This window comes from Urocitellus parryii, chromosome 5 (assembly GCF_045843805.1).
Source record: "Urocitellus parryii isolate mUroPar1 chromosome 5, mUroPar1.hap1, whole genome shotgun sequence".
NCBI classification, from domain to species: domain Eukaryota; kingdom Metazoa; phylum Chordata; class Mammalia; order Rodentia; family Sciuridae; genus Urocitellus; species Urocitellus parryii.
In genome coordinates, this window is record NC_135535.1 from 130,702,018 (window position 1) to 130,729,489 (window position 27,472).

The window sequence follows — 27,472 nt, forward strand, 5'->3', positions numbered from 1 at the left end:
GTGTGGCTATTATGCTTTTAATGGGGGAGGTATAAAATGCATCATTGCAAAAGAATGTTTTACATACTCATTAGCATAGTGATTAATGTAAATTACATTTTGATAATTTAAGATACAGTTAGACCTCAAAAAAGAAACCACCTGCCTGCAACCTAAGATACTGGAAAGACTTCTTTTTACCTACCACTTACGTAATAATTCATTAGTGGCAGGAAGAAATAATATGAGGCTAGGCCCTTCTGAGCTATGGTTCAAAGAATTCCCATGATGCTAAATGGCACTGTCACTATGGAACCATGAAATTTCCCCACAAGTATTTCCAATAGCATAGGCAGTTAAGAGACGTAATAGTTCTAAATAAAGCTGGGAATGCAGCTAAGACCTCAAGAGAATTTTTAAAGATAAATTCCACCTCTCCTACAGAGAAACTAAAGCTTGGGCATGACTAACAATATTGAGAAAATGTTAGTAGTTTTCATAAAGCTTCAATAAACACCATAAAGGCACAAGGGTTGAAAATAGCCTGTGCACTAAAATTCACTGCATCATACATTTGGAGGTACAGGAATGCTGTGCTTAAAAATGACAGGACATTGACTTTATCCCTAATCAAAAGCACCAGGTGTCAAGCTCAGCTTCCATTTACACAGAATGCACCAGTAATCCCTAGGGTAATGAATGGTTCAAGTACTACTTTTTCAGCATGTCTTTTGACTTTTAATCAACACTGGGGCTCAAAAAGCATATGGGTTTGTAGAATACTGGAAAAAAGGCTTGCATTATCCTTAAAATGGTCTTTAAATAATAATGAATTCTTAAACATCTCACTGGGTACTTTTAAAATCCACAGGAATAAAGACAAAATTTGCAGTAGATGAATTTCAAATGAAGAAAAATAGTATAGAACTCATGTTAAGCCAAAACATCTGGTAATTAATGTCAAGATTACTAATATATTTTGATGAGAAAAGAAAAAAATCACTATTGGCAAGGTTAATTATATGAAATATGCTATATATTAATTAAATTGAACAATCATTTCAGACCACTAATAGAAAACCCACAGCAAGAGAAGCATCTAAAGGGCAATCAAAAGTTTAGGGAAGTTTACTAGCTTTAGAATACATCAACACACTTTGATTACAGAAATATTCACTTTTCAAACTACAGTGTTTATGTACTAGTTAACAACCCAATCTAAGGAGCTGTGGAAGCTGGTGACAACCTATCCACTAAAATGCTGCATTTGTAGTGTGGGGGCAGATTTAGTGAATACTTCTATCAGAAGGAAATGAATAACCTCAGCATCAAAAAACAGCCACAAACAGCCTCTTTTTTATAAAGAAACTCATAACTTTTGATAATTTTTCTTTGCTAGCTCAAAATTATGAGAGAAACTAAGCTGGTCAGACCCAGGAACAAGATGATTTGGCAAGCTGCAGTCACCAGTTCAGGGATGTGTGATAATCTGCAGAGAAGCTGCTTGACTATGGTAGTCCATTCCTTCACATCTGCAAAGAAAAGTCCACAGATTAAAAAGTCATTCTACTGGTGAATGAAAGCAAATTCTCACCTTAAAACAACTCAATTCTCAGTAAGCTATTAGAATTCGTGAGATTTAAGAATTCCCAGCAATTACATCTCAAATGGTCATTTTCAATTACAACTAGTGAGTGACAAAGCAAGTTCAAGTGCAATACATGAAATTTTTAGGCGCTCTTCCCGCCCTTATAAATATATGGTTCAGTGAGTAAAGTGTGAATTCGTAAAACAACATTTTATAAACAGCTACTTTAGTTTATAAAACATTTTATAAAAAACTATTAATCTAACATTCACACTGGTAGCATATACTCACCTGTAGAGGAGTTCGATATAACCACTTTTCTTTATCAACTTGAAGCTGCATACATGCAAAGAGATCACAAACTGCTGGGAGGCCATAACGGTCTGCAGGGAATTTATGTTCCTCTTGAAGGGGTGAGTTAAGAAATACTTCCTGCAAGAAGAAAAAAATATCTATTGTTTCATGTCATCTGGGAGGCGCGAGACCAGCTTAACTCACTTTCCGAATATAATAAGTAAATATTGGCCAAGAGTACAGATGACAACTATTATTTCTACCCTAAATCAGGCGGGTTTTCTCTACTGCAGGATGGCAGCTGGTCTGGGAAAAGCACAAATAATTCAGTTTAAATAATTATTAAGTCCTTCTGAACACATGGCTGTCAAATTTAGTATTTAACCTATTTAAAGATCTGGCCCATGTGTAGTTTTAGAGGTAAGAAAGTAAAACTCAAATGGCAATTTTGATGTCATCTTACCTGGGCCTTCTTTCGAAGTAGCCACTTGTCTTCTCCAGAGGATAGCTGGCTGAGGTTTCCCACTTTCTTTCCTGGCAAGACCCAGTCAGCAGTGTTAAAGGGACACCAGGAAGTAGTAATGGGGCTTTTAAGCTTCTGTCTGCCAGCCCTGTCGGCAGTACTAGGCACTTCCTTGGGACTTCCTTCTTTGCATGAAGGCCTGATGAGCCATCTTGACAAGGAACTGTTCCTTATGACTTCAAAGGAATCGTCAATTCTAGGAGTTATTGCCTTTGGTGCCTTAGCTTGTTCTGTTATGTAATTTCTGGAAGGACAGAGCCACATACTCAGAGACTCTTTATGTTTCTCAGGCTCGGGTTTGGGTTCCATAGGCATCCCATTTTTATCCTTTCCTTCTTTCTTCAGAAGCCATCTACACAAAGCTTCCTTCTCACAATTCTCCTCACACACACATTCTGCAAAGCTTGTGCATGTCTCATTGGCTTTGCATACATCTTCTACTTTATATGGATCCTGATGATTCTGGACAAGCCAATCCTCAGTAATCATGTTGGGGGTGGAAAGTGGTTTCTTGGCCTCCAAGTGGTCATTCAGGCACTTCAGGCTGCCCAGGTTTTCAATCTCCACGCCTTTAGGTTGGTTGCCCCAACAGTTGGTACAAGAGTCAGGCCTGGCAAGCCAATCATTCACACTGTAAGGCTCCTGGAAGACCTGGAATAAGAGCTTAAACTTCTCACTGGTTTCATGACTGCCATTTTCAGGTTTCTCCAACTTGCAAGGTTCCTGGGGAGACACCAGCCAATCAGACAATCCCATCTCATTTTGATCAAGGAGCTCTAGATCTTCAACCTTTTCAACTTCAATGGAGAAAGAACTGGTAGTTGAGTGGCTGTTAAATTTTTGGTAACCTGGTTTTCCAGAAACTTCTTGTTGCTGACTCTTGAGGAGCCAGTTCTCTAAGCCCTTTAAGTTGCCCCAGACATTACTGAAGAAATTGCAGGTTCTTGCAGAGGTCTATACAAGAAGTACACATCATTAGTTTGCCAGAATAATTATGAATGTTTTGGGGATTCTGTCTGCATATTTACTGTCTTGCCCAATGTTTCCAAATTTAATGATAGACAAGAGATTTCTGTTTGGATTATTAAAACATGACTACATAAAAATATTTTCTGTAGTTCTAAAAAGCTAAACTAAGAATTTGTGGCATATGTGATACAAGAGAAGCTAGTAGTAATATTCTTATGAATATGAAAGACAAAAACAGGCAAAGGAAAGAAAGCAGTTACTCTGAAAACTCCGCTAGTAAGAAGATGACTATTACTAACTTGCTGGAAAGCCAAATTGGCCATATGTATCAAGTCTTAAAGAGTATGCTGAATTGAAATATAGGAATGTAGTTTCTAAGAATTTATTCAAAGGTTCCACAGAAGAAATCAAATGACATGCACAGTGGCACGCACACCTGTAATCCCAGAGGCTTGGGAGGCTGAGGCAGTAGGATTGTGTGTTCATAGACAGCCTCAGCAACTTAACAAGACCCCATCTCTAAATCAAATATAAAAATTGGGCTGGGAATGTTGTTCAATGGTTGAATGCCCTGGGTTCAGTCCCTGGTACCAAAAAAAAATAAAAAATAAAAAAATAACAAATATATTCAGTATTATATTGGAGGGGAAAAAATACAAAAACAGGATTTACAGAAAAGACTTGAAAAATAAATGTATACACAGGAAAAATGAGTATACCAAAAAAACATTATAACATCTCTTCATATGGAAACTGTGTGCATTTATTTTTTGGTACTACAGATTGAACCCAGCGGCACCTAAAAACAGCCACATCCCTAGCCCTTTCCATTTTTAGTTTGAGACGGGTTCTCTGCAAATTGCTTAGGGTCTCGCTAAGCTGCTGAGGCTGGCCTTGAACTTGCAACTCTCCTGCCTCAACCTCCCAAACCACTGGGGATTACAGGTGTGTGCCACTAGGTCCAGCTGTATATTTTTACAAATTCTTTATTGTGGGGCAGGGTCCTGGGGATTGAACTCAGGGGCACTTGACCACTGAACCACATCCCTGGCCCTATTTTGTATTTTTATTTAGAGACAGGGTCTCACTGAATTGCTTAGGGCTTCCCTAAATTGCAGAGGGTGGGTTTGAACTCACGATCCTCCTGTCTCAGCCTCCCAGGCCGCTGGGATTACAGGCCTGCGCCACTACGCCCGGCTAAAGCTAATGGCTATTTTCTTAATTTTCTATCCATAGTTGAGAGATGTCACCATTATAATTAAAAATTAAGAATATGTCTAGCCAGACATATACCATATGCAGGTAGCATACACCTGCAACCCCAGCTACTCAAGAAACTGAGATGGAAAGATCACAAGTTCCAAGGACAGCCTGGGCAACTTAGAAAGACCTAGTCTCAAAATCAGAAATAAAAATGGCTGAGTGGAGAGCCCTTGGATTCAATCCCCAGTGCCCCTCAAAAAGTATATGGGTTTTTCCAGATTACAATCATATACTATAAGACAATACTGGTTAGTAATTAACTTGGTTTACTACTATATCTACTTCACAATGAAGATAGCAACATACCTGATTATTTTCTGAGGTCTGTTTTTGGGTGAGCCAGTCCTGGAGGTTGGTACTAGGTAGGTAAGAAGCATGACGACCACTGTTAGGTTTGCTTCCAAGAAGCCATTCACTGAGGGGTACAGTTGTGCTGCTGAATGTTGATTTCTGCTAATCACAAACAAAACTTTGCTGCCTAACAAGGATTGTCAAATGCAACAGAAATACACCAGCAAAGCAGGAGATCTAGTCTTGGGTTGCTACTGACCCTGAGCAAGTCACATGCCTTTCCCCCTCAATCTTCACAATTTTCAAATAAGAACTGTAACTACCTGTAGGGTTGTTCTCAACTCAGATGTCCAAGACCTTTAATTCACATTGCCTTTAAAAATACATCATCTCTATGAATTAACGGATCCCCAATAAAGAACCAATACCATAATTATTTTCTTATTCAATACCTATATAACAATCAAATTTCTATTTGACATTTAATGCTTCAAGCATTCACTTGCATAAACTATCACTGATAACATTTTACAAATAAATAGTAGCACCCCCATCGCCACAAAAAATTATTTGATCACAATCTAAAGCAAATAATAGTAATCCAAATACCAGAAATAAATGACATTTTACCTGCTCTGGCATCAGGATATAACCTCTTTTCTCAAGGAAGGGCCCAGTGTTTGATGAACTAGCATGAGCCATCAGATGCTCAGGAATTTGCTATAAAATGAAGACAAGAATTCCATCAAATCTTCACAAGAATAGAGAGTATTGCTACTTTTAATGAGACGCAAATTACACTACACTCGGGTCTTTATTAAAGACCATTCGGGCCGTCAATTTTATAAGAAATATGGCAAAACAATTAGAGATGCAAGATTAATTCCAAAGATTATTAATGAGTCAACAGCACTCCACAAACTAATAACCTAATGCTCTATTGACTTTATCAGAACTCACTTTCTCAATTTTTGAAGGTTAATGCCTCAAGAAAGCCACTATTCATATAGTAAATATGTAATTTGGCTTTTTTTAATATTTATTTTTTAGTTTTAGGTGGATACAATATCTTTATTTATTTATTTATTTTTTTATATTTATTTTTTCAGTTCTCAGCAGACACAACATCTTTGTTTGTATGTGGTGCTGAGGATCGAACCCGGGCCGCACGCATGCCAGGCAAGCGCACTACCGCTTGAGCCACATCCCCAGCCCCTCTTTATTTTATTTTTATGTGGTGCTGAGGATTGAACCCAGTGCCCCAAAGGTGCTAAGCGAGCACTCTACCAGTTGAGCCACAACCCTAGGCCCTGTAATTTGTTTTATGGAAGATCATCTGTGAGAATGCAGACTTGAGAAGCACCTGACAAAGGATCTGAGGTCAACATTACTCACAATGGTCTTGAGGGACCCAAAGGTGGTGATGGTTTGACGCAGTGCAGTTGTGTCTGCTTCAAAGAGCAGAACAGTTGAATCTTCAGGCTTAAGGGTCAAACTGCCCAATCTGGGGAAAAAATAAGCAAAATTAGGCTGTTTTCATACAATATCTGTTTCAGTTGCTTCTAAAATAAAAGCTAAATTGTGAGTAATTTTAAATGGCTGCACTTTTCTAATAAACTCAACAGACTGTGTATGGTTTAATCACATATAACAAGTATAACATTAAAATATAAAGACAGGATGATCATATTATGAGAATGAAGATAAAAAGTTAAAACCAACATAAGCTGGGAGTTACAAAACTGTCTTTTACTATGTCAAAAGAGCCAAAAGTCTTTGGCCTTTGCCTGTGCTGGTCTCCCCTCTTCCACATACCCCACTCCTTCTTCTCTCGTTACTAAACTCCTACCTAACCTTATGCTCAGGATCAATTCCCACTTCCTCTATAAAGCTCAACTGATCCCCCTTTTATTGACCTCTCTCTTTTTTATTATAATTTGTTCCATGAGTTTAAGCCTTGTCTCTACAAAGACTCTGAGTTTCTTAAGACCAGGGACTATGGCATACTTATTAATTTTGTACCCACTAGAGTTTAGTTCAGTGGTAAACACAGAAAGTGTAGTTTTTCTGGGTTGAATGCCTTATCAAGGGTCAACACTTATTCACTATACTAATCTGGATATTTATTTTCATGTGCTTTTTTAACAAAAACTATGTAAAAACCTCTAGGAAAAACTCAAAAAATTACTCTGTCTCCTTAATGATAGTCATTGAATCACTGAATTTAGCACTAGAAGTATCATTAAATCTAACCTCTTAATTTTAGGTGAAGAAACTAAGAATGTTTAAGTAACTTGCCTAAGTCACAAAGCTAGTTTCTGTAGAGCCAGTTCCAGTTTTCATATATCCTTTTTCTTTTTTTTTTTTCTTTTTTTTTTTTTTTTTTTTTATTGTTGGTCGTTCAAAACATTACTTCTCAGCCTTTAGCTATGCTGTTTCTAAAAGCTTAGTGGATCTAAGCATTCTGAGAAAAACTGGAGACCATTCATGCAGTTGACATTAGTTACTTTTTTAGTAAATTAAGTGGTTTTCTTCTTTCTTTTATTAACATTTAATTTTCAGGCAAACATTTTGCTATTAATGACATAGCTTAAGATAGTTTTTTTAAATATATATTTTTAAGTTGTAAATGGACACACTACCTTTATTTATTTATCTTTATGTAGTGCTGAGGATCAAACCTAGGATCTCACACATGCTAGACAATCACTCTACCACTGAACTACAACCCCAGCCCTTAATATAGTTTTCAGCTAAAATAAATGTTTCTTTTTAAGGTGCAGTAGTGCTGCGTGCTGCGAAATCATGGTTTAGAATCGGATCATTAGAAATTTTGGCTCATTATGGTGAACTGGATTTATTGAGGTTAGAAAATTGCTTTTTATTTTATTGAGCAGTAATTAACTATAAAAATGTACATATTTAAGGTATACAGTGTGATGTTTTGACATATGTATACATTGTGAAATGATTACCACAACCAAGCTCATTAGTATATTCATCTCCTCACAGTTACTTTGTTTGTATGTGTGTGATGAAAATACTTAAGATCTACTCCAAATTTCAGGTGTACATTATATTATTATTAACCTTGGTCTGTACATGAGGTCCACAGAACTTATTTATGTTATTACAAAAACTCTGTACCCTTTGACTAGCATCTCCCCATTTCCCCCAGTCCCTGACCCTGGTAACTGCCATTCTGTTCTCTACTTCTATTAAGTCCACTTCTTTAGATTCCACATGAAAATGTGATGATTTGTTTTTCTGTGCCTGCCTTGTTTCACTTAATGTCTTTCAAGTTTATCCATGTTGTTGCTAAAGCTAAGAAAATTACATTTTAAAAAATGGTACAAAAATATTGGGGAAATGCTAATTTATGTGCTGAGAAATTAAATATTTTCTTATAAGTAAAAAAAAAAAAAAAAAAAAAAAAAAAGAGCCAAAAGTCAAAACAAATAAGGGTATTTACCTCTCCAGACACACAGAAACTTGGTTGGCTAGATCTTTATTTTGGGTACACTCCAGTTGATGGATAAGACAATTGAACTGGCCCAATAACTGTAAGAAAAATGAAATCATCTAATCACAATGATACTAAAAGTACCAGGTATATCCAAGTTAAAAAGCAATTGAGATTAAACTTTTATCTGACTTTTATTAACATTGAATTACAAGAAATATATTGTCTGGAAACAAGAAACCATGGTCAAACCAGTTCTAGTCAGGGAGCCACCTTACCCAGTAGAGCTGCTGAGCCTGCTGCTGAAGTGTCTCCTCTTTAAGTTGATAGATGAGATCTACCTGTTCATACAGCCATACCTCACGGCTCCGAAGGCATTCCAGGTGACGGCTTATACAACTATGAATCTGAGATTTCACCTAGGAAACATACATGTTAGTTTCACTTGTGTTACAATCCAAAAAATGATGACTCCCACAGAACAGTGAGGTTCTTAACTTTTGTGGGTCACAGATCCTTCTGATTATCTAGTGACATTCAAGGAATATCCGCCTCCCTCCAAAAAACCAAAACAAACAAACAAACCACATATATACTAAAAACTATATATACTAAATATTTGGCCTGTAATTTCAGGGTGTAAGTCCAACAGGGCCCCTGATGGACCCACAAATTCTTTCAAACCCCAGTTTAAGAATTATAGCCATAAAGGTTACACCTCAACTCTAAAATCTTCCTTTAATACTCCTGCCTCTAAGAACATCAAGTTTATTTTGGGTGTCCTAGAGTAAACAGAAGATACTGATCCCCTTCAGTTCCTATACTTTTTAAAACATATGACTTCACAAGTTTATCAGGAAAGAGATCATTGGAACACCTGCTCTGGTCCTCAGCATCATAGGTGGCCTTTATGTCTTTCCTTACCTACAGAATGAGCAATCCATTTTCAGGAGGCTAATTTAGTAAAGACATGTGTCACCACATGTCAATAGCAAGAAGACCAATTAGGGTGGTCAGTAGGTAAAATAGTAAACTGAATGTTTCTGAGAGCATCAGCAGCGAGTCACCTGAGGGCTAAATGTCAAAATCCCAAGAGAAAAACTCAAAACAGCTATAAATGAGAATCTACATTAAATAACTTTAAAAATTTTTAAGACAATCTTTTTTTTTTTCTGAGTTAAAAAAAGTTGTATTTCAGGGCTGGGGATGTGGCTCAAGTGGTAGCGCGCTCGCCTGGCAAGCGTGCGGCCTGGGTTCGATCCTCAGCACCACATACAAACAAAAGATGTTGTGTCCGCCGAGAACTAAAAAATAAATGTTAAAAAATTCTCTCTCTCTCTCTCTCTCTCTTTAGAAAAAAAAAAGTTGTATTTCAAAGCCATATACTACTTTACACACTCACCAACAGATTACTATTAGAACTAACATATTTCATTCTGACTTCCAAATGACAAAGTCATTTACAGAACTATGTCACTAAAATAATGGGACCAATAAGTTAAAATGAGACAGGGGCATACTGAAGTGCTACTCTTAACACATCAAGAGGGTACAGCTAAGCAAACTACTGCCTGCTCCCCTCATTATTTTTCACTGATGATAGTGCCTTTCATGGAGACCACACAGAAAAGTATCAAAAATTTAAGTTGAGAAAGAAACTGAAGAAAAGAGAGCTTACAGAATGGGAGAAAATCTTTACTACAGGCACCTCAGACAGAGCATTCATCTCCAGGAAAACTCAAAAAACTTAACACCAAAAAAACAAATAACCTAGTCAATAAACGGGCTAAGGAACTGAACAAGATACTTCACAAAAGAAATATAATCGATCAACAAATCCATGAAAAAATGTTCAACATTTTTAGCAATTAGAGAAATGCAAATCAAAACTACTCTTAAGATTTCATCACTCTAGTCAGAATGGCAATTATCAAGAACACAAGCAATAATAAGTGTTGGTGAGGATGTAGGGGAAAAGGTACGCTCATACATTGCTGGTGTGACTGCAAATTGGTGCAACCATCATAGAAAGCAGTATGGACATCCCTCAGAAAACTTGGAATGGAACCACCATTTGACCCAGCTATCCCACTTTTTGGTTTATATCCAAAGGACTTAAAATAGCATATTACAGTGATGCAGCCACATCAATGTTTATAGTAGCTCAACTCACAATAGCTAAGCTATGGCACCAATCTAGGAGCCCTTCGACAGATGAATGGATTAAAAAAGGTGATAAATATACATACACACACATATGTATATAATATACACACACACACACACACACACACACACATATATATATATATACACACACACACACAATGGAATATTACTCAACATTAAAGAAGAATGAAATTATGGCATTTGCCGGTAAATAGATGGAACTGGAGGCACTCATGATAAGCGAAATAAGCCAATCAAAAAAAAAAAAAAAAGTCTATATGCAGATGCTTACTTCACAATGGGGTGTGTGTGGTTGAAGAAGAACAGAGTTACTTTAGATTAGAGGGGAGTTACTTTAGATTAGGGGGAGGGCATATGGGGCAAAAATAATAGTAGAATGAAACAGATATTATTACATATATTACATATACCACTGCATGACCAATGTGATTCAACAACATGTACAACCAGAAAAATGAGAAATTATAATCCATTTATGTATATCAAAGTGCACACATGTATTCTCTCATGTATAACTAATTAGAACAAATTTAAAAATTTTTTTTAAAAATACATGTTGAATGGAATTCTCCAGAGTAGTAGAGGATTTCTCAGACTGTAGCATCTGCCTATTTCTCCTTTAAATCGTTATGCCAGGCAGCTGAGATTAGGCAGATCATACAAGGCATGGGATGATATTTGTTTGTTGGCACTGAGAAGCCAAGTCTTTGGCTGTGTTTTAGCCAGCCCTATGTTAGAAGTCCAGACAAGAGAAAAGCACACATCTCACCTCTCGCAAGTTATCTTTAATTTGCTGTTCAGCTCGGTGAACTCCACCAATAGCAAGCTCCAAGTCCCTCCGTGCATCACTACATCTCAAAAGGGCTTCTCTATTACTGGAGCAGCTGCTCTGGTCCTGGGAGGTATTCATTCTGCTCACTGTTCCTTTAAAAGAAAGAAAAAAATAAAAATCCAAGTAACACTGTAATTACAACCAAAATCAAACATTGCTCAAATGATCATTCCAAACAGCTCCCATTACTAACTATTTGAATTACCTCCAACACAGAACACAGGACCCCAACACACAGGATACTCTTAATAAATACTGCCTCCTCCCTTCCCCATCTCTGTTCCTATTATAAAATTATATAAATCTTCCTTAGTGACACTTTACATGTGAACAGATACTTCTGGGCGGGGGGGGGGGGGGGCAACACAGGTAGTCCTCCTAATCAACAGAACACATGTCTCTTAAAAAGTTAAAAGAACATAAGTTGCTGGGCTGGGGACGTGGCTTGGTGATACAGTGCTTCCATAGCATGCACAAGCCCTTGTGTTCAAGCCCTGGAAGCGGGGGAGAAAGGAGTATGTTTCCATTCATAGTACACATTTATTTAGTCATATGAAGCATGTATTCCTCTTCACAGATTTAGACTAAAATGTGTTGAAGATTCCATAGTTACTTTAAAAATAAGCTGCTAATCAATAATTAGATAGAGTTTAGAATACAGGTTTTTAGAACTGACATTTGCCTAAGTTTATTAAGAAGCTGTAATTTTGTTATTTTCTCTTTTAGGTGGAATTTTTTAATTTATGAAGAATTTAAGAATAACTATGCAGCTAGAAAGCACTCAAGAATACAAATGTAAACAAAATAATCTCAAATGACTCATAGAAAAGAGGTACTTATAGAAATTGGTATAGTTAAAAACAGAGGGTTCTCTAAAAAACTCAGGGGAGACAAGGAAGAAAAATATAAAGAAAAGCACACAATTATACAATAAGGCCCACAGAAGAGTGTCAGGGAAGCTTGACAACAGCCCCTAGAAGACTAATTTGATATTCATCCTGCATAACTCTAGAATCAAGAGATGATTTCTAAAAACCAGGAAAAAGTAAACAGTGATCACTGTGGTCCAGAATGGGTTCACTTAGCCCTGTGATACCAAAGTTATTTCCTTTTATATAGTTTCACCAAATTGGCCAGTAGATATAATGCAGCAGATGCTAAGTACCCAGTTGACAGAAAGATTTTTGGCAAGATTCTGTGACATGCTTGGAGACAACGTAAATACGGACTAAATAGAAGTACAACCAAATTAAACAATAAGATTACATTTTTAATGCCATCCATTTCCCTCATAACCCTTTTGAATCAAACTGTGAAATACATTAAAATAGATGTAATGTTTTGAACTACCAACAATAAAAAATAAATAAATAAATAAAAAGATTACATTTTTACAAAGTATTCAAAGGGTAATGGACTAAGGCCGGTTTAAATGTTTTTAAGAGGCATATCACTGTTTTCCCTAATTACTCAACTCTTTTTCCTACATACTTGGATGAGAGCATATTAGAGCTAACATGGGGTTTTAACAGAAACATATTCCAAAATACTCTATGTAGCTGTTAATACCTCATAAAACAATATGGTGGGGTTTTTTTTGTTTTTGTTTTTGTTTTTTTTTTTGCATCTGAATGAGGTGCAAAAATGGGGTGGAAAAGGCAAGGAGTAATTTGGAGGGTTGTTGTTTTGTTTGCAATGCTGGGGAATTGAACCTAGGGGCATTTAGAAAAGGATAAAAGGTCTCAAAACCATGAAAAATTTCTCCAGAAAGGAAGGCTGTTTGGCCTAGATAAGAGACATCTCTGGGAGGACATGATAACTGCTCTCAAATATTTAGAAACCTTTTTTTTTTTTTTTTTTGGGTATTTAGCTTTTTGAGTTTTTATATACCCTAAGATTAGTGCTCTATCTGATGTGAGAATGGTAAAAATTTGATCCCAAGATGTAGGCTCTCTATTCATCACACTGATTGTTTCTTTTGCTGAGAAGCTTTTTAGTTTGAATCCATCCCATTTATTGATTCTTGATTTTAATTTTTGCGCAATAGGAGTCTTATTAAGGAAGTCAGGGGTCTAATCCGACATAACGGAGCATTGGGCCTACTTTTTCTTCTAACAGGCACAGTGTCTCTGACCTTTAAACCTAGGTCTTTGATCCATGCATGGTGAGAGATAGGGATTTACTTTCATTTTGTTGCCAAGGAACTGAACAGATGATATACTCTCAGAAGATGATATACAATCAATCAACAAATATATGAAAAAATGTTCAACATCTCTAGCAATTAGAGAAATGCAGCAAATCAAAACTGCTCTAAGATTTCATCTCACACCAGTCAGAATGGCAGCTATTAAGAACACAAACAATAAGTGTTGGCAAGGATATGGGGGAAAAGGCACACTCATACATTGCTGGTGGGACTGCAAATTGGTGCCGCCAATATGGAAAGCAATATGGAGATTCCTTGGAAAGCTGGGAATGGAACCACCATTCCACCCAGCTATTCCACTCCTCGGTCTATACCCAAAAGATTTAAAAACAGCATACCACAGGGACACAGCCACATCAATGTTTATTGCAGCACAATTCACAATAGCTAAACTGTGGATCCAACTTAGATGCCCCTCAGTAGATGAATGGAGAAAGAAAATGTGGTATATATACACAATGGAATAATACTTAGCAATAAAAATTAAAATCATGGCATTTGCAGGTAAATGAATGGAGCTGGGGAATGTAACGCTAAGTGAAGTTAGACAATCCCAAAAAAACAAATGCTGAATGTTTTCTCTGTTATAAGGAGACTGATTCATAGTGGGGTTGGAAGGGGGAGCATGGGAGGATTAGATGAACTCTAGATAGGGCAAAGAGGTAGGAGGGGAAGGGAGGAACCATGGGGGTAAAAAAGATGGTGGAATGAGATGATATCATTACCCTAAATACCTGTATGAAGACACAAATGGTCTTCATATTTTATATAAATGAATATACTTTATATTCAACCAGAGATATGAAAAATTGTGCTCTATATATGTAATATAAATTGTAATGCATTCTGCTGTCATATAGAACAAATTAGAATAAAAAGATAAATTTAATACAAATAAATAAATAAAATATTTGGAAACCTGTCGAACAGAAGAATTAAACTTGTACAGAACAGTCCAGGGTGGAAGTATGTGATGTGGTTAATAGGAGACATTTTAGACAATACATGAAAGAACTTTCTAACAGTCTAAAAGCAATGAATAACCCTAGAGAAGACAGCTTTAAACTGAACAGCAGCCTGCCCAGTGAAGTCATCCAAATGGCTGGCTGCCCATTTTAGACAAAGGGAACTTAGATTAGTCTTGACTGCATCTTTAAGATTAGGTTTCAGCCTGAAAGATGGGTAGAGACAAAAGCAAGTAAGTCCCAAACTCAGAAATAAACTGATGGAGTAGAATGAATAGGACATAACTTTCCTATGTTCATATATGAATATACCACCAGTGTAACTCCATACCACAAGAATGGAAAGTTATACCCCATGTATGTAAAATATGTCAAAATACTTTATAATGTCATGTATATCTAAAAAGGAAAAAAAAAGAAAAGAAGAAAGAAACTGATGGGAAGACACAGCCCAACAGATTTTCTTTCCACCATCTCAGCAAAAGATTCAGATCCAGGAACTTGAAAGTTCCTACAAGAAACTCAAAAGTTCAGGAAGATTTCTAACTTCCCCTTGCTAATTCTGTTACCTCAATCTGTTTCCCCAAAATGATCTGTAAAAGAAAAGCCTTTCTCAATTGGACTTGTCAGAAGTCTCTGCAAAAATTCTTTCTAACACTGAAAACACCAGCTGCAACTAACTTTGCAGCCTGTTTTCACAGTGTACGAGTGGCCTGTTTGAAACCCAGGCATTAGTATGTATTTGGTACACACTATAGGGACTTTGAAAAATCCTAACACAGGTAAACACTGAAAGGTTAGAAGACAGAATTACTCTCAAGGTGATTCACACTGCCCTAAGACATGTTCAGCTGTCTTTCAAATGTAATAACTCTCTTTGGCTGCATCAAATTTCCCATTCTTAGATCTTCACCACTGTGTGGAATGCCACAATTTCCTGGCAGTATGTAAATTAAGTAAGATTAAGTTAAAAGGTTGCTTCACATTGTCAAAAACCTTAGAACTCTGGGACAATGGAAGGCAAACACAAATGCATACAGTGTAGTCTGTTATCTCTAGATTCCCAAAGCAAGTCTTCTTGATAAAATCACAAGCACTGTGGAACTGCACAAGAACAGACCATGGATAAGTACACACATTGGATTTTCTCCTTATAATCCATGCACAGAACATAAAATGAGACTAAAGTTACAAAACTAGCCAGGCATGGTGGCACATGCCTGTGATTCCAGCAACTCAGAAGGCTGAGACAGGAGGATCACAAGTTCAAGGCCAGCCTCAGCAACTTCGAAAGACTCTGTCTCAAATAAAAAACAAAAAGGGCTGGGGAATATGGCTCTGTGGTTGAGTGCCCCTGGGTTCCATCCCTGGTACCAAAAAATAAAAATAAAAAATAAAAAACAAAAAAAAAAGTTACAAAACCATTTTTTCCACACACAGATTTTTTCCCCCAAAATTAAAATGAATGCTATCTTCAAAACAGTCATCTTGTTAGAATAAGGGTGTTTAGAGCTCACTGTCAGACACTATAAAAATCTGTTTCATGTCTTTAGGGCCAGTGCTAGTATGTTTGGCCTTTTCCAACTATGGCTATTCCTCCTTCCTGTGGGGCTTCCATACTCCTGATCCCAAGAAAGGCCTGCCCTCTTGTACTGTGATGAAAAAGAAACCTTCAGATCTAAAATGAAGAACCCCACCCCTTGGGTGAGCTTAAATCATATGAGTTGATGTCTGACCTAGCTTTTTGAAATAGAGAGTTGCATAAGGTAAGTAGCTCACATTGATCATTTTCAACAATAATTCACCATTTGTTCCAGGTTCAAGAAACAGCACAGCAAGCATGATGGTTAAGAATTTGCCAAACCTGTCTGTATGCTGGAGACCCCTAATCTAGTAACTTAACCACTCTGGGCCTCACCTTCCTCTGGAAAAATGAAGGCAACAACAATAGAAGGAAAAAAAATCAACAATTTCATTTAAAGATCTTCATTGGCTTTTTTCCCCCCAATTCTAGAATTAGGCAACAGTTCATTCTATAAAATAGAAAAAGTACTCCCAAGGGCTGAGCAGAAGAGGTTTGTTTTATAGAGAGAACATACAAAGAAAAGAAAAAGCAGGTGGGCCATTTCTAGGTTATGCTCCTTGTCAGGCAGGGACAGAAAGACAGAACAATAACTGATTAATTAACATGAGATTAAAGTCACTTCTTTTGTGTAAGGATTAAAGCAGAGAGAATGTCATTATCATGCCAATTAAAACTGACCTCAGGAAATTTAGCTGTGGTCTCTAATCCTGACAGTTTGTAACCATCAGTTAACAATTTAATTTCAATTTGGTGATGATAAACTTTAGTGTGAATGACTCCATTTTGACTTTTAGTCTGGTTTTGGGGTATGCAGGAACTTAGTCCAGTGTAATGATCTGTAATTTTTATTTTTATTCTCCACACAGAAGGCTGCAGTATAGTTACAGTGAGACATTATCTGTCTCTGAGCACTTAGCCAACCCCAGCAAGTCATGGGTTGGTTTTTTTTTTTGGGGGGGGGGGGGCAAAGGGGAGATAGATAGGGCTTCAACACTGGGGGTTGAATCTGGGGATGCTCTAGCACTGAGATTCATCCCCATCCCTCTTTTTATAAAATTTTCTGAGACAGGTCTTGAAAGTTGTCTAAGCTGGCCTCAAATTTGTGATCCTCCTGCCTCAACCACCCAATTTGCTGGATTACTGGCATATGCCACCAGGTCCAAGAACTCATGTCACTTCTTAACAATGCAGTTGTTTTTAGGTTTGTTTTAGGTTTAACTGAGTGATAAGGACCTTGGGAATTTCCTTCTGTTGAGTATAGAAAGCAACTTTAAAACTGGTAAAAGCTTTCACATGAAGAGGCCTGGACTTAGAATCCTTTAGCTATTTATCAGTACCTTGCCTTTTTGAACCTAACTTCCCAATTCATAAGTGAGGATAACAATATAGACTTGCAGATGTAACAACATGGTACTCGTTTAATAAACAGCTCTTCATCTAGTCTTTCACTCTATTATATAGCAATCGGCAAATTGTTTTCATGGCAAAACACAATATTCTAAACCCACTAATATACACAAAGCATGCATGCTTCTGTCTGTTTCCTTGCCTGTACAAAGATTAGCTCTAATTCTAAAATTCAGTGTCTTTTATCTTCACTTTCAAAATCCAAATTACTGCCCTATCACCTTCAAAGGAGACTGCCTTACATGTTCACTTTTTGAGTCAAAGTTAAGTGATTTCTAAAATTTCCCTGTTTCAAGGATTCCCTACCCTAAGTTTTAGAGTAGGAGGAAAATATAAAGGAGAGGAAAAGAAAGACACATTCTTCAAACAAATAACAGAAACTGGAGTTTCCTTAAAGGGGAGGTTCTGCCAATAATACCTGTCATACTTAGATAGTGCTTTCCAAAAATCTAGTTATGAAGTCCCAGATCTTGGAATCAGAATTGAGCAACTAATCACAAATGAAAATAACTCATCATCATATGGTTTAACCATAAAATTTCCACAAAGCCCTAACCCTCATGTCCCACACAAACCACAATTTAAAGAGGAAAAAATTTGATGGGGGTATAACTCAGTGATACAGCACATTCAGAGCACACTGAAGGCCTTAGGTTCATTCATCAGCACTACCATTACTAATAATAATTAAAGATGAAAAAATTGTAACTGTCTCTTTAGTACAGGGTCCACACTTCATATATGATTCCAAAGGCCCACACAGTTTAAATGACCCTTCCAAAAGGCCACAGTTACAAGGGGTAAGATTTGGATACAGAACTAAAATGTCTTCTTTTTTTTTTTTTTCTTACTTTCTTCCTTTAGAGTATTATCACCCATAAATTATTATTTGCCAACATTAGAGTTTAAAATTACTATTCCAGCCCAGCAAGTTGGTACACTCCTGTAATCCCAGCAGCTTGGGAGGCTGAGGCAGAAGAATCACAGTTTCAAAGACAGCCTCAGCAATTTAGCAAGGCCCTCAGCAACTTCTAGAGATCCTGTTTCAAAAAATAAATAAATAAAAAGGGCTGAGGATGTGACTTGGTGGTAAAGCATTCCTGGGTTCAATTCCCAGTCACCAAAAAAAAAAAAAAAAAAAAAACCTCTAATATTTCAATAACTTCCATAATAGTTTTCAATGAATTATAGCCAGTTTCTCAGAACCACCTGTCTTAGAAAATACCATTAAAAAAAAAAACACATACCACAAATGTCATAATAAGCTCAGAATAATCAAAACATTGCCAAGTACTAGTACCAAGTAGGAAGAACTGAAGAAAGAGACTTTCAGAGCAAATATCTACAGGTTATCAAAGATGCTTCAGTCCTCATTTGTGCATGAATGAAAGTTTAGACTAGCTAATCTCTACCTCACTTGCCAGCTCTGACATTCTTTGCCCCCTATGCCATCTGACACCCCCCCCCCAACACACCAAAAAAAAAAAAAAAAAAAAACCTTTCACTTTTTACTTATTTTCCTGGCATCTGAATCACTGGTAAAAGGTCAAGCCTGCAAGAATCAATCCACAGGAGACCTATGTGTTCCATGGATTACTAGATTCGAATTACTAATCGCCAATTTGGTTATTTTTGATGTGACAACCTACATTAAACTGTACACCTACATTAAACTGTACAAACTTTGAGAACAACAACTATAAATTTAAAAACAATAATTGATATTTTTCAGTTTTACTTTGGGATTTTTTGGCTTCACTTGTTCTGACAGATTTTTTTAAAGTTTTGAATCATAATTCATTAATTCAAAGATAACACAGATCTTACCCTATTCCCAACCCACTTAAATTTATCAAGACAAGTAGCTACTGAAGTTCAAGACCTGTGTCTCCGCCATTTTTTAAAAAACCACACAAATAAACGTTAATGTTTCAAGAGAATTTAAATAAGGCATTACTTAGTTCACCGTACGATACCGTTAAGATTTGTGTTAACACTTCAGGACTTTCTGCGATATACCTAAAGGTATAAGTAACTGCAAGCAAGCAATCTTTGCAACTCTCCGAAGCAGTAGCTGAAAACTGACCGCAAAATTCTACCATCTAATAGTAGAATTAAATTTAGGTCTTTTCTAGCACAAAAATTAGAAAACAGCAGGATTAAGCAAGGCGTTTCTAGCTCAAGAGCAATAGTGACTCAAGCGGCTTTCTAGGTTTCCCGGTGCCCTTTCCAAGAGCAGCGGCCAAGGAGCCCGTCCCGCGGTCTCCTAGCCGTAGAGCCGTCACCAGTTTGTAAGCGCGCCACAGGGCCGGCCCAAGCCCGCGAGGGCGACCCGAGGGGCCGAGGCGCCCCTAGGCTGCCAACGTACCTCTAAAAGCAGATCCCGGCCCAGCCAGCTACCTCGCGGGCAAGAAGCGGTTTTATCCCCAGCCTGGGTGTGCTAAGTCCCCGAGCCCCTGCCGCGACCCGCCCCTCGCACGTCACGCGCGGCCTCCAGCGGACGGACGGGAGCACGCACGCCGGGCGAGCAGAAGGCTCCGCCCAGTGGGCCGCGCCCTCCGCACCGCAGAGCTCTCAGTCAGTTTTCCACTTGCTTTTGCCTCTGAGATCCAAAGACGCTAGGGCTCTTCCCCAGCCCCCTTTCCTGGTCTGCTCCACCTGCTCCGAGCCCCAAATCCGAGCTAAGACGTCTTTGTTTTAAGGAACCTGATGCAAATCACGGCAGAGAAATAGCAAACGTGGGACAATCAGAAACTTGAGATTACCACTGTTTGCCCATCTGGGGTTCAGTCCTGGGCTTTTGTTTCAAGCTCTCAGACATCCCCTCCCCTCACCTCTAACAAATCTGTTTGTACCCATGTCAGTCTGTCTCTGTGTCTGTATCTTATCCCCGCTTCCCCACCCACACACCCCCCCCCCCGCGCGCGCGCGCGCGCGCGCACACACACACACACACAGCCTTAGTCTAGTACTGCCTCAAAGCCTCATGGATGCTTCTCTTTCAACAGACATTGACTAAGCACCTGCCTGGTGTCAAGCACAATTCCAGATGTAGGGAATAGTTTAGTGAACATGGCATTCCTACCTGGAGAGACAGTTAGATAGAGCAGTTAAAAGAATGGACTCTGGCCGGGCACGCTGCCTGACGCCTGTAATCCCAGCAGCTTCCAGCAGTTTGAGAGGCTCAGGCAAGAGGATCCCGAGTCAAAGCCAGCCTCAGCCAAAGCGAGGCACTAAATCGAGTCAGACTCTGTCTCTAATATAAAACAGGGCTGAGAAGGTGGCTCAGTGATTCAGTGCCCCTAAATTCAACCTCCGATATCCTTCCCCGTCAAAAAAAAAAAAAAAAAAAAAAAAAAAGAATAGACTCTGAAACTGGTTTAGCACAAAACCTTGCTCTACCACTTAGATACTACCTCACCTTAGGTAAGTCAATTTGTGCCCTGGTTTCCCCACCTGTGAAACGGGAGTGATACTGGACTCAATGAGAATTGTATGGTTATATGTAATATGTTTAGGGCAATGCCTGGCATATTGTACTGCCTGTCTGATTACTATCAGGCTCATAGTACTGGCACTTCTAGTTTTCCCTTTTATCCACAGCTAATCCTTACAACCTTGCATAACCAATCAGGCCAGAATATGTAACCTCGACAGCACTGTCATTCCCTTTCAATTTCTTAAATGTAAAATAGTTTTTATATGTCTATACATACAAAGTTATTTTTGTAAATGGTAAGGATAAAGCAAAACCATATGAAAAAACACCAGAGGGGAATGAATATTGAGGGTAAACACCCTCTTATTAAGCACCCCTCAAATTCCAGATGAACAGCTGGTTCACCATTTCTTCCTCAGAGCTCACAGTTTCTAGGATACCAGTTCAGACATTATCAAATATAAAGGAGCCGGGCAGGGTGGAGAGCACCTGTAATCCCAGCAGCTCAGGAAGCTGAGTCAGGAGGATCAGGAGTTCAAAGCTGGGCTCAGCAATGGTGAGGCACTTAGCAATTTATTAAGACCCTCTCTAAATAAAATACAAAATAGGGCTGGAGATGTGGCTCAGTGGTTGAGTACGCCCGAGTAAACTAAGAAGGGATTCTTAGTTTATTAATACACCACTGACGTCAAGACAGCAGATCAGGGTGTGGTCCTGCTCTAGCTCTTGACATTAGTTACACTTTAGTAAACTAAGAATTCCTTCTTTCTAGGCATTTCATGCATATAATCCAATCTGGTTATCTTGTCCAGCTTGGCTCTCCCAGCCCTGCCAGCAATGTCAGTCCCTTTACTTCTACCTAGCTATCTACTTTTCAAGTCACCACCACTACAAAGCCTTTCCTGATCAATATACCTCATTCCTCAATAATTTTACTGCTCCCTTTGTGCCCATTGTAATCTGCATGGATTTCCAACATGACCCCTGTAACACATTACTCATATTATTATGTCTGCCTCCTTGACCTGAGAGCTCCCTGAGAGACCCTATCTTATAGCTTTGTATACCTTTAATGGTAAAAAGATAGCCTGGGATTGGCACCTTAACACTTCCACCCCTCTTCACATTCTACATGAACTACTGAATCGAACTAAAAAGAATGGTGTACAACTATTAGCCCTGAACTCAACAAAGCTCACTACATTTTGATTCATGAATGGATGAATAAATGCTAAATGAATGCTCAAGTTCAGATCAGGCACTATAAAGTTCAGTATAGGACTGGGGCTGTAGTTCAGTGGCAGAGCACTTGTCTAGTATGTGTGAGACACTGAATTTGAGCCTCAAAACAGAAGAATAAATAAATATAATAAAGGTACTGTGTCCATGTATAATTTTTTTAAAAGTATAGTATATTTCTGATTCAAACATAATCTGTCCCACTGAGGCCTATAATATTAATTTAAAAATGTTTTTTCAGAAAAGGAAAAATGTTTTTAGCACAAATATTATTTACCTTTTTCAAACAAAACTGGCAAGTTGACACTGAAACCACAATCCCACAATAGTTGCTAAAACAGTCTTTCAGGCCAGACTCAAGGTCAGCTCCACAGATTCACAAATGGCAACAGGTTTGTAAGTTAAAGGGAAATATTTACTGTATTTAGAGCCAACTTGAATTTTCTCCCCTCAGACTTTGCATTACCACAGAAAATCCTCAGGACATTAACAAAAGTTTGATTAGCTTTTAGAATAGGGGTGGTGTCCTGTCTTCAGTTTGAAACTCCTTTCCCTAAAATAGTCATGGATAGAAAAACATGTTACTTACTATCATCATAAAAATAATATCATTTTATCCCTTCTAAATACGATAAATATCTTGTGGTTTTCCCCCACAGAAGCAAACAAGTGGGTGACTAGCAATAATGTCAAAATAAGACAAAACACAGCTGATATTATGTTCTCTTGAAAGCTGTAATTGGCCAGTGTTAAGACTTAGCTTTTTACCTATGACTAAACTGACAATCAAGCAAAAACCTTTTATCCTATTTTGTCAGTTTTTTACTCCATCACTAAACTAAATTGTCACATTTGTAGACCACTTTTAACGTAATGCTAGGAAAGAGGAATCTTAAGACTCAATAGTGTCCCCAAACACACTCCTAGCCCCCTAAGGAACAGCTTGATTCAACTGAATAATCAAGTCAAGTGAAATCAGAATGACAACTTGAGATCAAGAATGGCTAAGAGCATACAATGAGTCATTTATGCCAGAAGTTAAGTAAAAGGAACACCCTCAAAATAATTACTTTGTTCACTTGCCAGATAATCTATCTAATTTAGGGAATGTGTATGACATATTTGGGATTTGAGTTATTGTAGGATTGACTGTAAATGACCACTATAATATTATGATTCAAGAATCAAAGAAGACAAGCTGAGAAAAATTATATGGCAGCTCCTGTAACTGACAACATAGAGATACAGTACTATTAATGCTACTCACCAAAGCAAAAGTGGTCAACATGGCCTCCTTACGGGCTAAGCGTCCACATTGTACATATGCATTCTCTGCTTAAGTAAAATATTTTCCAATAATGAAAACAAAGCCAAAATGGAAACCTTGGACAAAAATTTTAGAAGGGCTAAAAAGTCACAGGAAAAGTAATAAAAATGCCATGGATAGCTACAGTTCTCTCATGAAACTGAACTGAACCCAATGTATACCTATTAGCTGGTTCCTTTTTATAGGCACTTATAGTCACATAAGGCCTGCCTTTTGAAGTTAACCAGTATGTGGTTGGGGCCCTAAATTCACCCCTATTGTCATTGATGGCTTGGTAAATACACATCTGAATCAGTAATATATTCCAGGTATGTATTGAATAGTGACAAGTCTCTGTTCTCTGAAGCTGAGTATACTTTTTTGGAAAGAGTTAATGACTAACACAAGTAAAGTATGTAGAATAGTGCCTGACACATAGTAGGAGCTACATGGACATTAACTATCTTTATTACTTTTAGTCAGAGAATGCAGTATGATAATGAAGACATTTTATTATGTACTTAGCATCAATTTAATATGCCACCATCATCTCCCTGGGATTCCTGCAGAAACATTCATGACTGCTCCCCACTTCTCCACTCCAGTTCCCTTCCTTGCTGCTCTTCCACAACAAGGATGCTTCTACCATAGGACCACTGAACTCTCCTCCAGATATCCTCAAGACCAAGCCTTTATTTCCTTCAGGGGTCTGCTCAAGGGTCATCTTCTCAGGCCATTCCTCACCATCCTATACTTTAAAAAGACTTCTGTCCACAACCCCTTCATATGCTTTATTATTCTCCACTGTACTTATCACCATCTGACATGTAGAAACCATTTATTTTCTGACCCTCCTTTGGAAAACACTAGATGGTAAATTCCACAAAACCAAGAACTTTGTCTCTTTGTTTACTGTTGTACACTTGGTATTCCATAATTATTTGTTGCATGAATTAATTCAGGATTTACCTATAGCCATTTTGTGAAAAGCCTTTTCAATTTTTTACACTTTATCTCATTTAGTCCTCACAACACTTTAGGGTGAGTATTATTATAATCATTTAAAAAAAATGAAACTGAAAAGGTTAAATATATTACCTGCAGTCACAACCTTCCAACTAGAGGAGCCAAGATTTAATCCCAGGTCTAACACCCTCAGCCACACCTGCTATTTTAAAGAGATCATTTAAGTATTAAGGTTTTATATATTCATTCAACAAGTATCTAAGGGCCTAAAGTACCTTGGTCTGTGTTCCCTAAGGGTACATGAACTTGCCACTTAGAGAAGAATTTGTATCAGGGACTCACCAACAATAAACAAAAAATACTAATTCTTTGAAATAATGATTAAGGGTTAAAAGTCTATCAGTAGCAGCAGCAACTGGCTCTGAATGCCTTCCAGTATGTTAACACCATGTAGGAAAGTATTAGAAAACAATAACCAAGAGACTCTCAAATGGAGGAAGGGCTATGTATCAGAAATAGCCCATGGAGTTTTATGAAACCCCTGAAGGGGTTCTAGAGATTCCCCCGACAACTGTGCTGATATAATAAAATAGGGGTAAGAGTATACCGTCCTGTGTAATTTTAAGATACATCCCCTCCCCCTTTAAGAAACACATCTCCCTTTTCTTTCCTTACATAGTTCAATTTGATTTTCTACTTTTGAAATAATTCTTTTCGGGGCTGGGGAAGTGCCTCAAGCGGTAGCATGCTCGCCTGGAATACCTGCGGAACACGTGCGGCCCAGGTTCGATCCTCAGAACCACATACAAAGATGTTGTGTCCGCCGAAAACTAAAAAATAAATATTAAAATTCTCTCTTCTCTCTCCTCCCTCCCTCTCTCCCTCTCTCTCTCTCTTAAAAAAAAAAAAAAAAGCAAGCCTGAAATAATTCTTTTCCCAAAGGGAATAATGTAATTATAGAGATTTGTTGATACACGAACTATAATAAGACTTTAAACAGCTAGAATATCCTCTAGAGACCCAAGGGCAAAGGCTCTATGGAAGAGGGGAAAGAGAAATAAAATGTAAGGAATGTTACTGTGCTAGACTTTACACTTTATCTAGTTTACTTATCTGAACAATTATACAAGTGAGCAAATCCTTAAAAGAGCAAATCTTTGGAGCAAAGTCCAGGGCCACAAGCCTGCAATCCCAGCAATCAGGAGGCTAAGGCAGGGGGATAGGAAGTTTGAGGCCAGCCTCAGCAACTCAGTAAGACGCTGTTTCAAAATAAAAAATAAGAAAAGGATGGGAAGCTCTATAGAAAAGCACCCCTGGATTTGATCCCCAGTATCCCCCATCCCCCCCCCCAAAAAAAAGGCAAAGAGCAAATCAAGTTACTCCTCTGACCACAGATAGTAAATGAATCTCCCTTCACTGTAGCAGCAAGTTTTCTTTCACAATTCTGATGTACTTTAAAGTTCAGAAATGTCACATTAGGATTCCACTGCAGAAGTGAGTCAACTATGTACCTGTCCCATCCTTACTCAAGGTGGTAACTCAAGAGTCCTACATATTCCAAATTATCAAATAGATGGTAGAAAATTAAGTACATCCGAAAGTAGTTATGATGGTCAATCTTACCTAACTAGAAAACAATAACAACAACAACAACAGAAATGGCCCGGTAGGTAAAGAAAGCTCTGCCCTTGGGGTCAGACACTGACTTCCGTCATTCTTTTTTATTTTTAGTTATAGTTGGACACAGTACCTTCATTTTATTTATTTATTTTATGTGGTGCTGAGGATCGAACCCAGTGCCTCACATGTGCTAGGCAAGCACTCTACCACTGAGCCACAACCCCAGCCCCTGACTTGAGTCATTCTTGATCATATCTTCCCGTCATATCCCATGGCACTTAAGACTATATTATTGTTGTTCCCATCACAAAAATTTAGTTCTATCGAAGTGAGAAGTGTGTCCTTCCCCCTCCCCATTTCTATATCCGTAATACCTTCAGCATAAATTCACTGAATAAATGATTGCCAGTATTATGAATCATGAATGAGCAACTTCTCATCTGTAAAAGGGAGATAATCAGGCTACTTTTCCAGATTATTGGGATTATTTGGACGTTAAGTAACACTGTGTTCTGCACTTAAAGGGCCACATTTTCTGCGTTTCCACCTGACAATCCCTTGGGAATGGATGCGCTCTGGCATAGAAAACAGGTCCCGCCTGGTCACACTTGAAGCTGGGGTAAAGCGACCCAGCAGGAACAGATGGTGGATCCCTGCGGCCAGGAGTGTCTGTAGGGAAAGGGAGGGGAAAACAAATCTTCCCTGCCTCCTGGCTGCGGGTGGTAACCGCGAGGTCCACGTGTGGATGGGAGGAAAGAAGACAGGCCCTTGCCTCGCAAGAAGTGGAGGCCTTGGGGCCAGATGGGTCGAGGGTTTGGGAGAGAACAGAACCAACTCGAGGGCGGGGAGGAGGAGGTGGCCGACTTGACATATCAAGGATTTGGGAGCCCACAAGCAAGCAAGACGAGATGGTCCCGGGACCGGCTAGTGGAGAGTCTGGGAGAGATCAGGCCCAGCCAACTGGCAGCCAGAAGGAGGTGGCTCCGGGGCCCGGCGAGTCTAAGGTCTGGGAGAGGAGGTCAGGCTTAGCCCGCGGGCAGGCAGAATGAGGTGGTCAGTGACCCTGCGTGTCCAGAGGGAGAGGACAGGCCCGAGACCGGCGTGCGGAAGGAAAGGGCGACCAGGAAGGGTAGACCCAGGCCCAGCACGCCAGCTACCATCCGGCTTCCGCTGGGCTCGCGGAGTGAGAACTGAAGGAGACGTGCGCCCCCAGCCATTTATTCCAGGTCTTACCAGTTCGGAGAGGTTCTCCGGACGACCCGAGGGTACCCTGGTTGGACTGACACCAGCGGACACAAGTCTTGGGCCCAAAGACAGAGTTCTCGCGAGAGCACAACCTTCCTC

The 27,472-nt window shown here is 38.6% G+C and overlaps 1 protein-coding gene across 2 annotated transcripts; it reads right to left on the reverse strand.

Annotated features, from left to right (window-relative positions):
- Ncoa4 (nuclear receptor coactivator 4) lies at window positions 1–27,472 on the reverse strand. 2 transcript variants are annotated; one of them, XM_026410851.2, is made up of 10 exons: window positions 27,362–27,472; window positions 11,330–11,484; window positions 8,649–8,789; window positions 8,380–8,468; window positions 6,303–6,411; window positions 5,538–5,627; window positions 4,923–5,069; window positions 2,325–3,338; window positions 1,859–1,999; window positions 1–1,511 (listed from the first exon to the last, which is right to left on the reverse strand). In XM_026410851.2, the coding sequence occupies exons 2-10, from the start codon at window positions 11,468–11,470 to the stop codon at window positions 1,506–1,508; spliced, it is 1,878 nt and encodes a 625-aa protein (XP_026266636.1). In that variant the 5' UTR covers window positions 11,471–11,484; window positions 27,362–27,472; the 3' UTR covers window positions 1–1,505. The 2 variants fall into 2 exon arrangements, with proteins under 2 accessions (XP_026266636.1, XP_026266637.1); XM_026410852.2 differs by having other exon boundaries at window positions 4,923–5,066; window positions 27,362–27,471.